Raw genomic sequence first — 14,477 nt, 5'->3', positions numbered from 1 at the left:
ATCACAATACCTTATCATTAGCCTGGTTAAATTAAAATGTTAGTGGTTCATGGAAAGAGTCAGACTTTTGGATTCAAACTACAGGTACTTGCTTAACTCTGTGGCCTTAGATAAATCACTTATTCTCTCTGAACCTCAGTTTACTTACTGCAGTTGGAAATGATAATATCTTAGACAGCTGCTTTAAAGATTAAAAGAGATAACAAAGCATGGCAAAATCTCTGGAATAGAATAAACACTTAATAATAATGTCAAAGCCAATATTTATTAACTTAAATATATATATTACATTACATATATTATATATATTAATTATATATTTAAGTTAATAAATATATATATCAGGTACATATACCATATACTATAAACACATTAACTATAATTATTTGGTTTATATAATATATAATTGTGTTAATATATAATGAAAATATTACATAGTATATATTCTCACTCACACTCACAACTATTCTATGAGATAAGCATTATTATCCCACTGGGCAGATGAAGAAACTGAAAGAGGGAGGGGTTAAATAACTTGCTGAGGTGCATGGCTAGAAAACCGGAGGTGAGACAAAAGCCCAATTAATCTGGCTCCATAATCTGTGCTCTTAACCACGATGGCATATTGCTTCCAATTAAGGGTTAATAATAGTATTAGATGTGGATACTAGTATTGTTTTTATTTTTATTACCTATATAGGTTTTTATAATAAAGTCACATATAAACCCATCAGTCAATACAAAAAAAAAATACAAATACAAATATATCTAAAACATACATTCTTTGGATCAGTATGGGAGTAAATTCAGCAAATTCATATGTGTAGATAATCCTACCTACAAAAACTATGCTAGATTTTCATTAAAAGATCCATCCCATCCTGGTGGATTAGTTCTTAGTTTCCTAGAACTAAGCCCCCAGGAATAAGTTAGGAATCCAAATTTTAACAGACAGAATGTTTTAGAAAAAGAACACAACCAGGATAAAAGCATTCCATGTTCCTCTCAACTACTCATTATTTGGAAAGAAAAATTTCAAATATTTAGAATGATTATTGGAAACAAAAATTTTTAAGGAAATAATTACGCTTCCATTAGTTGAACTTTGTTAACACTTATAGGTAGAAGTCATTAGGCAGGCAAAGGATATAAAATAACCTAAAACAACTTAGGAATTCATATATAAGTAAAACTTGCTTGTAATATTTTAATGCTGAGGCCTGAAATAAATGTCTACATCTGTAATGTTCCCTTACTTTCCTACTTACTAATTTCTCAGCCTCTTAAAAAATCTGGTAAACTGAAATTGCACTGACATGTTTTCATCAAACTGCCTTTCTCTAGAATCTATGCATGACTCCAGGCATGTGGTAGAGACCATCATTAGAAAGCCACCTACCAGCTCCCACCAAAATGGCTAAAGCACAGGCACCTGGTACTTTCCAGGCACTTTCCATGCCTTCGTTTCTCTGCAAATGCTGCTTTCTTTCTCTCCTTAAAATGTCACCTGAATAAACACTTATCCTTCAAAATTCAGCTCAAATGAAACCATCTCTAAGTAGCAAAGATACATCTGATGTCCTTACTCACTAATATCCACTTATCCAACACCTAGCACGATACCAACCTAGCACACAGCGGGGGAACAGTACACCAGTGTCGAACGGATTAACTACATTTCATTATTTGTTTAGATATCCTACAGGAAGTTTCATAGTCAATTTTTTATAACTCCAGATACCCAGTACAGTACCAGAAGCTCACTGAAGTTTTGCTAAATAAATGTGTCATTTTCCATTTTCATGATAGAAATAAGTACTTTCCATATGCTCAATAAGCATTTGTTATAGGGCAGGCACAGTGTTAGAGGAATACAGAAATTAATAAGACATAGATCTCTAAGGAGTCCAAAATCTTGTGGGGAAGGCAAACAAGAAAATCAGTAATTGTAGTGCGGAGTAAAAAGTAGTACTCTGAACAGAAGCGCACCTTTAAAATACCTCTTAAAGGTATTTTAAGAGCTCAAAGGAAGAGCACCGGAAAAGGGCACGCAATTCCTCCATGCATAGTACAAAAGCCCCACAGACTAAACTTGTATAATAATGCATAAAGTTCTTTTAAAGAGTTTCTACAGAGATTGGCAGGAGGAAGAGCAGCACAAAAATTACACTTTCCAGAGCAACATCAGTTACACACTTTTCTCGTTTTACCCTCCAGTCCTCACAAAAATTTGGCATACAAACTTAAAAAAGGAATTTTACAGGATATGTATGAAACAAAAATGTTGAGTCCTTGGCTCGGTTTACTGCAAACCAATGAAAGAACTGTTTGTTAAAATTTCAGCCAGCGAGACTGCAAAAAAAAAAAAAAAGTTTCAAGACTCAAAAATACAAATAATCATGCCCTCAAGTATTTGCCATTTTATGAAGGTGAAGGATTTACATCTGGCTTTATGAAAAAAAAAAAAAAGACTACCTATGATTAAAATTACTTTGAGGCTAACCCTACCATCATTATTCTGTTAAAACTTTTGATATCAAAAGAAAAAACATATAATCTAAAGACTGACATAATTCATCCCTTAGAGACTGTTATGTTTCCAATACAAGATATTCCTGTGATAAGAGTCTGTAATAATTTTAAGCTAAGCCTTTTAACAAGGAACACTAACATACATACATATATATGCAGGTACAAATATAAACATACCTCTATAACAACGAACGTAAGATATGAAGTTGAAGTGTCAATATATAAAATTGAGTTACCAAAACTCTAAACAGCATAAAATCTTGAAAGCCCATTAAGTATTTCTCACATTTGCTTGTATCACCCAAACAGTTTAGCAAAATATATTTAGAAGGGAGACACTAACATTTGATGAAGGTTAAATATGAAATCTGAAAAAAAAAAAATGACTAGCTCTCAGATTCAGAAAATTCAATGGGTTTTCAATTTTTGAAGTCTAATAATTTTTCTAATACCATATCCAATAAACTACCACACTTAAAACACATTACTTTTGGAAGTTAAAGTGAAATCGCCACAAAATATTTGGTAATGATTTTTAACAAAAAAACTTAAGAGTTAGATGAGAAATTTTTTAATGGTTACTTTCATAATTGTTGGATAGAGGGAATGGTAACTCTAAAGTAACAAATGTCTTCTGAAAACAAACAAAAAAAAATCAGGAATTTTTGAAAGCTGTCTCTATTAATAGATTGATTTCATTAGAAAAATCTGGAAAGAGAAAATGCACTGTTACAAGCAGCTAAAGTGTTTTTATAGAAGAGAGGTATTTGCAAGCAGCTTATTAATAATAAAAGTGGTTTAACAGCAAAATTGTTTCTATAATCCCATTTATTACATGCTAATCATTACATTGCATACCAATTCCTACACAAGTATATTTCCCATTGAAAGCAAATAATGGCAGTATAATAGTCATGAGATTACTGTGGCTTTTAGAGTAAACTTATAATTTATTGTATTAAACAGGATATTTATGCGGTGAAGTGGAGCATTATTGATAATTTGACTACGATAATTGGCATAAACTGGTGCTGGACTTGGCAAACCAGGAAAAATGGTCATTCTTGTTTAGAAGACCATTTTAATTAATAATGCCATAGCTAGGTTTTTAAATTAGTTGTACAAATAAAACTTGATTAAAGAGGGAATAGACATTAACATTTCCTTACCAATATCAATATATTTGGGATCCAAAGGTGTGCCAATAGAATTACAAAGAACTAGCACAAACTGTGAACAAATAAAACAAAGAGTATCAGAATTCCTGCTTCTGTACAATGAAAGAAATAATGCTTAATATATCATGCTTATCTCTGTAAAGTATCACAACAGGGAAATAACTGATAAAATTGTTAAGTGCAAAGAATAGCAGACAAATATAATCTACAGCATTAAACATAAAGATATACGAATTAAAATTAAACCAAGGCTGATTTCTCAATATAATGGAACACTGTCATTTTTAAGAGTTCACCTAAGAAACACAAGTACACTGGCTACGTTTCATTATTTACACTTCTAAAATTCCTGATCAGCTCTAACCTCAAAATTCATTTTTATCTTATAATCAGCTATATAAGAACTAATTTGTTACCATTGCACCAAATGTTTCCATCTCGTTCTCCTCCTTTGAAGCAATATAAAAATGACATGTACACAATTAATTATCAATAATTAATATTCAGTAAAATAATCAAGCATAATGCACACTTTACACCATACTAAAGTGATAATTTCATTCTTCTATTGTTAATCACCTTTTCTATATCTTGTGCTAAGAATACTATTTTACTTAGATATTCTCCCGATTGGAATAACGACTTCAAATAAACCAATTCTCTACGTACTACTTACATGCAGACTTTCTCTTTCTTTTTTCAGCTTCTCAAGAAAAACTTCTTTAATTTCATAAATGTAAATTAAATGAACCCTTGTGCACTGTTGGTGGGAATGTAAACTGATGCTGCCATTGTGGAAAACAGTATGAAGGTTTCTCAAAAAGTTAAAAATAGAACCACACTATGATCCAGGAATCACATTACTGAGTATTTACCCAAAAAACACAAAAACACTAATTCAAAGGGATACATGCACTCCTATATTTACTGCAGCATTATTTACAATAGCCAAGCTATGGAAGCAGCCCAAGTATCCATCAATAGATGAATGGATAAAGAAGATGTGTTATACACACACACACACACACATACACTATTCAGTCATAAAAAAATTAAAACGTGCCATTTGCAACAACATGGATGGAGCTAGAGAGTATGATGCTAAGTGAAATAAGTCGGACAAAGACAAATACCATGATTTCACTCATATGTGGAATTTAAGAAACAAAACAAATAAGCAAAGAAAAAAAAAGGCAGAGAGAGAGAGATACAAACCAAGAAACAGGCTCTTAACTATAAAAAACAAACTGATGGTTACCAGAGGGAAAAGGAGTGGGGATGGGGGAAACAGGTGACAGGAATTACACATCAAGAATACACATCAGAATGAGCACTGAGAAATGTATGGAAGTGTTGAATCACGATATTGTACACCTGAAACTAACATAACACTGTATGTTAATAATGCTGGAATTAAAATAAAAATTTAATTTAAAAAAGAAAACAATTTAATTTTTAAAAAAACAAACTAAATGACAAAAATTATACTAAAATATAATTTACTTTTCCACTACTTAAAATAAGCTGATTTACTGCCACAAAATACCATAAGTAACTTGTATTTGTTAATCCACATATCATCTACGTGCTCATAGCTTAAAGAATGGAAGAGTTCCTAAGAACTCTTCTTACTGAAGAGTAAGAAGAAGTCCTCCCCTAAAACTTCCCATTTTCTGCTCCCTGGAGTAATGACTTTCAGCTCCTTTAATTCATCCTTTTGATATTTACCTCCACAAACCTAAGTAACACGTTGATAATGCTACTTCTTATTTTGTTCTGTTTCGATCTGGAGCAGTATCTACTGACTTCTCACTATCACTTCCCACTATCTTTCAGTCCCCTTTCCAGCCTCCCATCACACAGGGGTACACTTCCACCATTCCGGCTTTCCACTTACAATTTTGTTAGATCGGGATTTTAGGGGTTAATATGGTTATTATACTTTAATTAAAAGTTTTTTAATTATAATATCCATTTAATTACAAAATTAATTTAAAAAGCATCATTTTGATTATGTAAACGCTATCCACGGCTGAGCTGTAAGTATGTCACGATTTATTCTAAATCACATTGTGGTTTCCCTGTAGTTGGTAACTGCCTTTCTTTTTTCTCTTTGCTTGGTTTCTCTATACCCAATTACCTCCCAGTTATGTACATCTTCTCTCAAGAGTTCAACCACATTAAGCGTTCTATTAATTTCATCTTGAGTTTCCTCTGGAGCCACGTGATCTGCTGTCATCTGATGACTCCCTAGGCATGCCGCACACTGTCAACTGGTACCACTATGCACCACTGCTGTCAGGTTATCCAGTTTCTTCCTCTTGGTCTTTTCCTCGTTTTGGTAGGCCATATTCTGAAGTAACTAAGAAAGCTTGGGAGGTAAGTTTTTGGTGACCTTATACATCTAAAAATGTCTTTGTCCTACCTTCATTTTATCTTTTTTCCACACAACACAGAAAGCTCTATTCATCCACACTAGTCCAGAGAAAGGCAGGTATGCTGTTTAGTATGCTGTTGTCTTGGTCTCCTGCCGGTTCTCTCTCCATCCATTTCCGCTCAACCTGCTTCTTTTTATCCTCGGCTGCTATCCTCCTTTCCTCTTTTGCCCAAGGTTTCAGGTACCTATAGCACTTGGTTCTGTAGGCCACACCAAGGAGCAGGGCCGAGGAGCAGCCGAGCTCGAGGAGCGGTCAGACCTGCACCAGCAGCACAATCTCGTCCATAACCTTCAGGCTGGAAGCACTGTGCAATCAGTCTCCTTCCTTCATTTTAATTAGTCTGCTGCAGATATGGAATTCAAGACGGGAAATCATTTTCCCTCAAAATTTTGAAAGCAATTCTCCAAAGTATTGCTGTTGACAAGATGAATGCCATTATGATGCCTGACCGAATGAAGTCTTTCTGAAAGCTTATAGGATCTTCTTTTTATCCCGTGTTCTGAAACTTCACAATGATGTGTTTTGATTTGGAAATATTTTTATTCACTGAGGTAGACACTTTCAATCTCGAAACCGAAGGGAAATTTTCTTGAATAGTCTCTTCTCTCTTTGGATTACTCCCCTCCTCTTTGCCTACCTATTCACTGAACTTCCAGGGCTGGTCCTCTGATTTTCTTACCTATTCACTCCTGTTTTCCATTTCCTTGTCTTTCTGCTCCACTTTATAGGAGTTTTCCTTGATTTTATCTTCTAACTCTTCTGCCAAATTTTTCATTGCTATTATCATATTTGTAATTTCCAAAAACTTTTTCTATAGTATCCCTTCCTTGTTTTATGGATGTAGTATCCCTTAACTCTAATAATTTGAAAGACTCTTCTGAATTGTTCTTCTCCCTGCCGAATCTCTGCTTCCTCCCCATTCTTTTCTCCTTGTGTTTATTTTTGTGTGTGTCTGTTAAATGAGATGCTTTCCTCAAACGTCTGACAATCCTTGTCTATCTGCTTCTATTTCAGAGTATGACACTGAAAGCTGCTTGTAATCTATTGGTTTATGGGTGAGCCTCATGACTGGTCTTCACAGTAAGGTGACGAGGCAGGGATATTTCCTTGGGAACTCCCCATAGGAGAACTTTTAGAGGTCTTTTCTCTTGAACTGGTCAGATTCTCCAGACAGGACTCTTTATATGCCTTTTTAATTTTCTCCTTCCTGCATAATCTCTGGTACTTCCAAATTGTTTTTCCATTTGTTTCTTTCTCCTACCAGGTACCATTAAGTCCTGTGTCTCTTCAGGATTCTGGGATGAAAACTGGTTACTTCTTTGCTTTCTCCATTGATGACTTAGGATTCAGCTTTCTTAGGTCTGCTAAGGTAATCACCACTAATCCACCCACTCTTTAACCCCCAAAACTATGTTACCATTTCCTTTCTCTTTCTGGTCCCTATGGGCTTATGACTTTTAAAAAAATACCTTTACTGTTATTTTAGTAAGTTTCAAGAGAGAACAGAGCCAAAGGTGGCTGTTCAAATGGCTACCTTAAACCAAAAACTTTATGCTTTTTAATGGAATAAAGTAATTTATAACACAGCCAAAGATAATGATAATCCTTTTTTGAAAAATGTATATGCTTCTGCAAATATTTAAATTGTTTCATACTTTTTAAGGCATTATTTATATTATTTATTTTACACTATGAGACGGTTATTTTTAAAGCAATGTAACTCCAAGTAAAAGTATACTTCTCAATGTCAAAACTACCCAAAGTGTTATAATGATCATAGTTACATAACTTCTTGAGCATTTATACTAGACATCTGGATATTCATTTTTCCTTGTGGAATTTTAACTTGGAAAAAGACGGTAGTATTTTAAATATGTTTCAGAGACAAAAAGCTTCCATACTGAACTGGTGAGTATGAAATGCTAATGGATTAGCTAATTGGAAAAAAAAAATAGAGTCACAATGGAATCACATAATTTTCCAAAACAGAGGTCCAGACAGACATGGCCAATAGACCCAACACTTTGCTGTACTGCCAGTAGAGAGGCTATACCTGAGAAGGAGAGGTTAACCCATACCCATCTTAGCTTTAACAAATGAAGGAACACTTACCTGAGGATGATTTTCATCAGCTTTCGTAGCCAAAATGCAGAAATCTCCACAGGTAGTAATAGAAATGAGACTCTTCACATATTTAACATATTTCTCATTGTTTTTTGTATCCCAAAAGATAACACAATACTCTGGACGATCAGGTCTGGTATAAGCATATACTACAGTATTGGAGCAATAACCCCACTAGGAAGAAAGGAAGGAGCAAAGGGCCAGAACAGGAGGGAAGAAGAGAGGGAGAGAGAGAAAGAGGAAAAGAACACTTAACACTGGGAACAAAAAATCTTATTATGTACTGCAGATAGGTGGTTTTTTGGTGCTGACAAAATATATCCTTCAGGAGTAAAAGACAGAAAGACTGAACATTCAGCACAATACCTTTTCTCACTAAAATAACAAAAAATCTAAGAGAAACACAGTTATCAAACAAAGAATGTACTGCAAAAATAAGTTTAGTTTAACTTTCCTTATTTCCATTTGTAAGATTCACTCTAGATTCACTGTAAGATTCACGCTTCAGTGGTGAAAATCTCGGATTTTTCAGTAGTCCGTAACAGCTGCGTGAGGGACAACAGGAGGAGTGACCCCTGTCAAAAGCTTAACTTCTGGGTCCCCAAGCCAAATTTCAAAAACAGATGCTTTGCTTTTTCTCCCCTATCTACATTTTCTACATTTGTTTTTACCAGAGTAACATATGCACATAGTGTAGAATCAAATAATTCTACATAGCTAATTTAAAACAAAAATAGAATGCAGACCCCACTGACTAATTTCCTCCCAGTGGTAGCCATTTGTAACTCTGAGCTTTGACTCTTGTTATCTACCTCCATATCGCGTATGTATTGATTACGGCTTATGGAATGTCTTTCTCTTGGGCTAACTCTCCCAATATATTCATAATGTAATTTTGAATAAAGCAATATTCAAAGTTAATATTATGACTATGTTTACTATTCAAAATTAAGGCATATTTACTTTTTATAGGATGGTTAGTTTTTAAAATAAGCTTTTTACTTTAAAATAATTTTAGATTTATATATAAGTCACAAGGATAATACAGAGTTCCCTATAGTCCTCTCCATTTCCCCCTGCTGTGAGTACCTTACATTGCTGTGGTACATTCATCACAACTAAGAAGCCAGCACAGATCCAGTACTATTAACTAAACTCCACACCTTATTTAGATTTCATGAGTTTTTCTCCAATGTTCTTTTTCTATCTCAGAATCCTACTTGGAATACATTATGTTTAGTCATCTTGTTTCCTTAGGCTCCTCTGGTCTGTGATGATTTCTCAGTCTTTCCCCATTTTTAATGACCTAGACAGTTTTGAGGAGTACTGGCCAGGTATTTTGCAGAATGTCCTTCAATGTGGGTTTGTGTGATGTTTTTCTCCTGCTCAGACTGGGATTTTCAGAACGACCATCAGAGAAGTGATGACCTCTTCTCATGTGCCACATTAGGGGTACGTGATATCTATGTGACACCGGTGATGATGCTAGCCTTGATCACCTAGACAATGTGGTGTCTGCCAGGTTCCTCCACTGTAAAGTAACTTTGCTTTTCACCCTTTCCATACTCTACTCTTTGGAAGTGAGTCACTAAATGCAACTCACATTCAAGTTAGGAGGGCAGGGGACCAGCTGGGGTAGTGTCTAAGTAATTCAAATACTTCTGTAAGGAAGATTTGTTTCTTCTCCCCCATTTATGTATTTAAATAATCTATTTTAGATCAGGTTTTGCTTGTGGACACTTATTTTTATAATTTGGGTTACAATCCAATGTTACATCATTTATTTTGTTGCTCAAATTGTTCCAGTTTGGGCCATTGGGAGCTCTTTCAGGTTGGCTCCTTTGTCTCTTTGGCATGCCCCCATCCTTTTGTTTGAGACTTCCTTACTTTCTGCCACTATCAGAGGCTCCAGGTTCATCTTGCATTTTTCCCACCCTAGTCCTAGAATCAGACAGCTCTCCAAGGCGCTTTGCCTTCTAAAAAATGAATTAAGTTTTTCACACATAACAAATATTCTTAGTATTTTGCAGCTCAATTAATCTCATACTTCTGAATTTGTTTTGGGTCAAATGTTAAATTTAGGATAAAGTACTGATTAGTATTATGCTGCTTATTTTCATTTTCCTCTTCCGATCCATCCTCTCCCCTTCTTTACCCTACACTATGCCCTGGAAACTAACTTCTATGAACTCCATCACGTGGACTACCTTGCCTTCTAGTTTCCAGCTGGATCTGGCCAATAGAAGGCACCAGCAGGTGGAGAGATGGCTGAAGTACTCCCTCCCCAAAGCTGTCTCTGTCCAGCCAGTCAGCAGAAGCTGCACTCCCACAGGACAGTCTCTCTTGTATACCCACAGCCCCAGTGGGTTCCAGGAACAATAATACTTCCTTATTTTGCCCACCATTGCTAATACCTGGATGCTTGCCTTGTCAACCCTTACTGAACCCCTTAACCTTGCCCACACCTCTGTAATAAACCCTTCATCAATCTGTTTTCAATTATTCTTTTGTGTGTGCCATGCATTTCCTGCTGAGACCCTGACTGTTGGGAGTATTTTATTAATTATATATAGTATTCTAGAAAAGCTTTCTGGTTCTAAAGTCTCCACACTAAAAACACCTCCTTTCATCTGGTTTCTAAAATAAAGTGGCTGTGAATACATGCAAGAAACATATTATACTTCAAGCTACAACAAAACTATTCAGTAAAAACAGCCTTTTTTTTTACAACTGCTCATAATACTCACCTTATAATCAGGTCGAATGTTTGCAAAATATATAAAAGAATCAACAGCTAGTGCAATTTTCAGTCCTCCTCCTTCCCAAGATAGTGCAGACATCTGCTTTCCAGGAACCTTCAAAGTACCCAAATGCTGAAAAAAATGATTATATTTAACCTAAAGTATTGCAATTAAATAAAATATAAATTACCACCCACCACTTCATAGACATCAAGAGTGGCATAAAAATTATTTTGTGAAAAGTTACCACTCACTTCATAATCATTTTCCTTGAATTTTTATAATGAAAAACATACATACGATAGGAGAAATTTATGAACAATAACCAAAGAATTCAGTATCAAATTTCATCAAATCTAAGATTTGAAACCCAGAGATTTAAATATGCATCTTTACTTTTTTTTTTTTTTTTTTTTTTTAAATTTTTTTTTTTCAACGTTTATTTATTTTTGGGACAGAGAGAGACAGAGCATGAATGGGGGAGGGGCAGAGAGAGAGGGAGACACAGAATCAGAAACAGGCTCCAGGCTCTGAGCCATCAGAGCCTGATGCGGGGCTCGAACTCCCGGACCGCGAGATCGTGACCTGGCTGAAGTCGGATGCTTAACCGACTGCGCCACCCAGGTGCCCCGCATCTTTACTTTTATGTACAACTCAGGAAAGAAAAAAATACATTGTTAATTAAAATAGAAACTCTGACTATACGATGCACCCCAATCTTGAAGTTGTTAAAAAAAAAAAAACAACTGCGCCTCCTGGGGGTGCCTGGCTGGCTCAGTCAGTGGAACACGCGACTCTTGATCTCAGGGTCGTGCTTCGAGCCCCACGTTGGGTGTAGAGATACTTAAAAATAAAATATTTTTAAAAAAACTGTGCTTCTTGGAATCAATGAATTGTGGCAGTAAACACAATGCTTAAGGCTGGCCTCTCTTTCACCCCCCCACAGCCAGTGGGTCAGTAGTCCCATCGCTTCCGCTCACATCCATCCTCCACTGCCACGGCCTCTTTTCCTGAGTCAATGATGGTAACGGTCGAACTGCAATTTTTACCTTTCACCTCTTTCCTCATTCCCAGCCTCCATCCCCCAAATTCTTCATTTTACTGTCATAATTACCTTTCTGGGACACAAATCCAATCATGTCCTACCCTGCTTTAAAAAATGTTTAATAATTTTTAAAAATCAACAGCTCCCCACCATCACATTCTTTAGCAGAGTATGCAATGCCTCTTCCCATCTGGCCCAAAACCATACTCTTAGGTTCAGTACCCCACTATCTGGCCATAATGCTTGTGTTCTCACTCATGAGAGGACCACTATGCCTCCAGACCTTTGGCCCAGATAATATCTCTTCTGCCTGAAATCTCCCTTTCCTCTCCCATCCTTACTCTCCCTTGCCCTACTGCAGCACCGCTCTCCATCCTCCAAGACACAACTTTAGTACTGCTTCCTGCCTTCTCCCTCCTTCTGTGGGTCCAGAGAATTCAGATAGTGAGCAACCTGAGAGCCCTAACTTCATCATGCTTATATCTATGTCCCTATCCCTTAATGGACTGGTTGGTAAACAGGTACTCAATAAATATCTCTTAAGTAAATAAATGTATCATGCATCCAAATTAATGTCTTCAAATATGACAACATGCTTGATACTTTTAATTACAACTATACCAAACCAACTTACAGTTTTCAATTTAACATAGCACATTTTATGGCTAAGTTAACAGTGAATAAATGAATACAAAGACATTTTCAGGTGGTCATAAAAAAAGAAAGTATTTTAAATCTATGCTTTTTTGACAGACCTAAGAATTTTAGTAAGTTGTACCAGTATCCTCTGTTTTTTTTTTTTTTAATTTTTCTTAATGTTTATTTATTTTTGAGAGAGAGACAGAGCATGAGCAGGGGAGGGGCAGAGAAAGAAGGAGACACAGAATGTGAGGCAGGCTCCAGGCTCTGAGCTGTCAGCACAGAGCCTGATGCAGGGCTAAAACTCACGAACTGTGAGATTATGACCCAAGCTGAAGCCAGACGCTTAACCAACTGAGTCACCCAGGGTGCCCCAACGATATCCTTTGTTCTTAAGCAGATATGCTCGAAAGTCAAATTTAATGTATTAAACTCCATTTTGTCAGGAAAACGGTAAGGGTAAAGATGTTTTAACCTAGAAAGTTCCACTCTATCTGTCCTGCTGCCTGTAGGAAACCAAAGGGAGCAAGCAGGCTCTCATGACAGCACTCTTTGTACTGACAGCCTGCACTGGAAGAATAAGGCTATCTCCCCACTCTGCAAACCAGCCAGGTGATGGCAGCAGCAAGGAGAGATAAGCTGACTTGTAGTAAGCACAGTGCTAGGCCTTTTCTCGTTGTTACCTCCTTTAATTTTTGCAACAGTGCCATGAAGTATTACCTTTATTTCAGAACATAAGTAAATTGAGTCTCAGAGGTTAAATAAGTTCGCTAAGTAAAACTACACTGTGGAAATGGAATTCAAAGCCAAAGCCAGGCCAACCTGACTACAAATCGCATGCTCTATTAGCCCTTTCCACGGCTGAGACCACAGTATAAAAACCAGAAGACTGTGGCCTTCAGGATCAAAAGCAAATTGCTTCTTGAAGTTTCCTTAAGTTTAAATCTTTAGATAACCTCCTTCCAAGTTATCTTCATAACATAAATCCACAATAAGTCCCCCATATACTCACTCATTCAAAAAAATACTAAGTGACTAATATACCTCGAGGAACTATGCTAGATACTTTTAATTACAACCATACCAAACCAACTTACACTTTTCACATTAACACATAGCACACTGTTTTGCAAGATAAAACAAACAGGCCTTAGGATCCATGTTTTTCTACTTAGAGAAGGCCGAGCTAACAAAAATAAGCAGATGAAACAATATAACAATAAGCCAATGTGACAAAAACAACCAATAAAGAACATCAATTAAAAAGGAGGCTGCAGGGGCGCCTGGGTGGCGCAGTCGGTTGGGCGTCCGACTTCAGCCAGGTCACGATCTCGCGGTCCGTGAGTTCGAGCCCCGCGTCAGGCTCTGGGCTGATGGCTCAGAACCTGGAGCCTGTTTCCGATTCTGTGTCTCCCTCTCTCTCTGCCCCTCCCCCGTTCATGCTCTGTCTCTCTTTGTCCCCAAAAAAATAAATAAACGTTGAAAAAAAAAAAAAAAAAAAAAAAGGAGGCTGCAACCATTGAAATAACTGGAATTCAGATTTTTAATAGTTAGGAACCTTGAGAACTATACTTCTGTTTTCCTTAGCTTTTAACATCTACCAGAAATATTATCAGGCAGCAACGTACGGAGAGTACCTACTCTCTACATCACACTCTACTGCATATTTTGAGATACTGATACAAAAGCATGAGCTGACATCATTTTTTTCTTTCACTGAAATTATTAAAATATATTTTTAAATATTACATAAAAATATTAAAACAACTGGGGAAGGGTT

The 14,477-nt window shown here is 36.2% G+C and overlaps 1 protein-coding gene and 1 pseudogene across 3 annotated transcripts in view; both read right to left on the bottom strand.

The window, feature by feature from the left end:
* The window catches only part of WDR35 (WD repeat domain 35), a 61,554-nt gene that overhangs the window by 34,889 nt on the left and 12,188 nt on the right, over positions 1–14,477 (bottom strand). For all 3 annotated transcript variants that reach the window (XM_047854043.1, XM_047854044.1, XM_047854045.1), the window contains 3 exons: positions 11,020–11,145; positions 8,261–8,446; positions 3,702–3,762 (listed from right to left, as the gene is read on the bottom strand). In XM_047854043.1, coding sequence (XP_047709999.1) covers positions 3,702–3,762; positions 8,261–8,446; positions 11,020–11,145 — 373 coding nt within the window. The remainder of the gene's footprint in view (positions 1–3,701; positions 3,763–8,260; positions 8,447–11,019; positions 11,146–14,477) is intronic.
* On the bottom strand, positions 5,224–6,983 carry LOC125162713 (ATP synthase subunit e, mitochondrial-like; annotated as a pseudogene).

This window comes from Prionailurus viverrinus, chromosome A3 (assembly GCF_022837055.1).
Source record: "Prionailurus viverrinus isolate Anna chromosome A3, UM_Priviv_1.0, whole genome shotgun sequence".
Lineage (NCBI taxonomy): Eukaryota > Metazoa > Chordata > Mammalia > Carnivora > Felidae > Prionailurus > Prionailurus viverrinus.
This window is presented reverse-complemented; position numbering and strand designations above follow the sequence as displayed.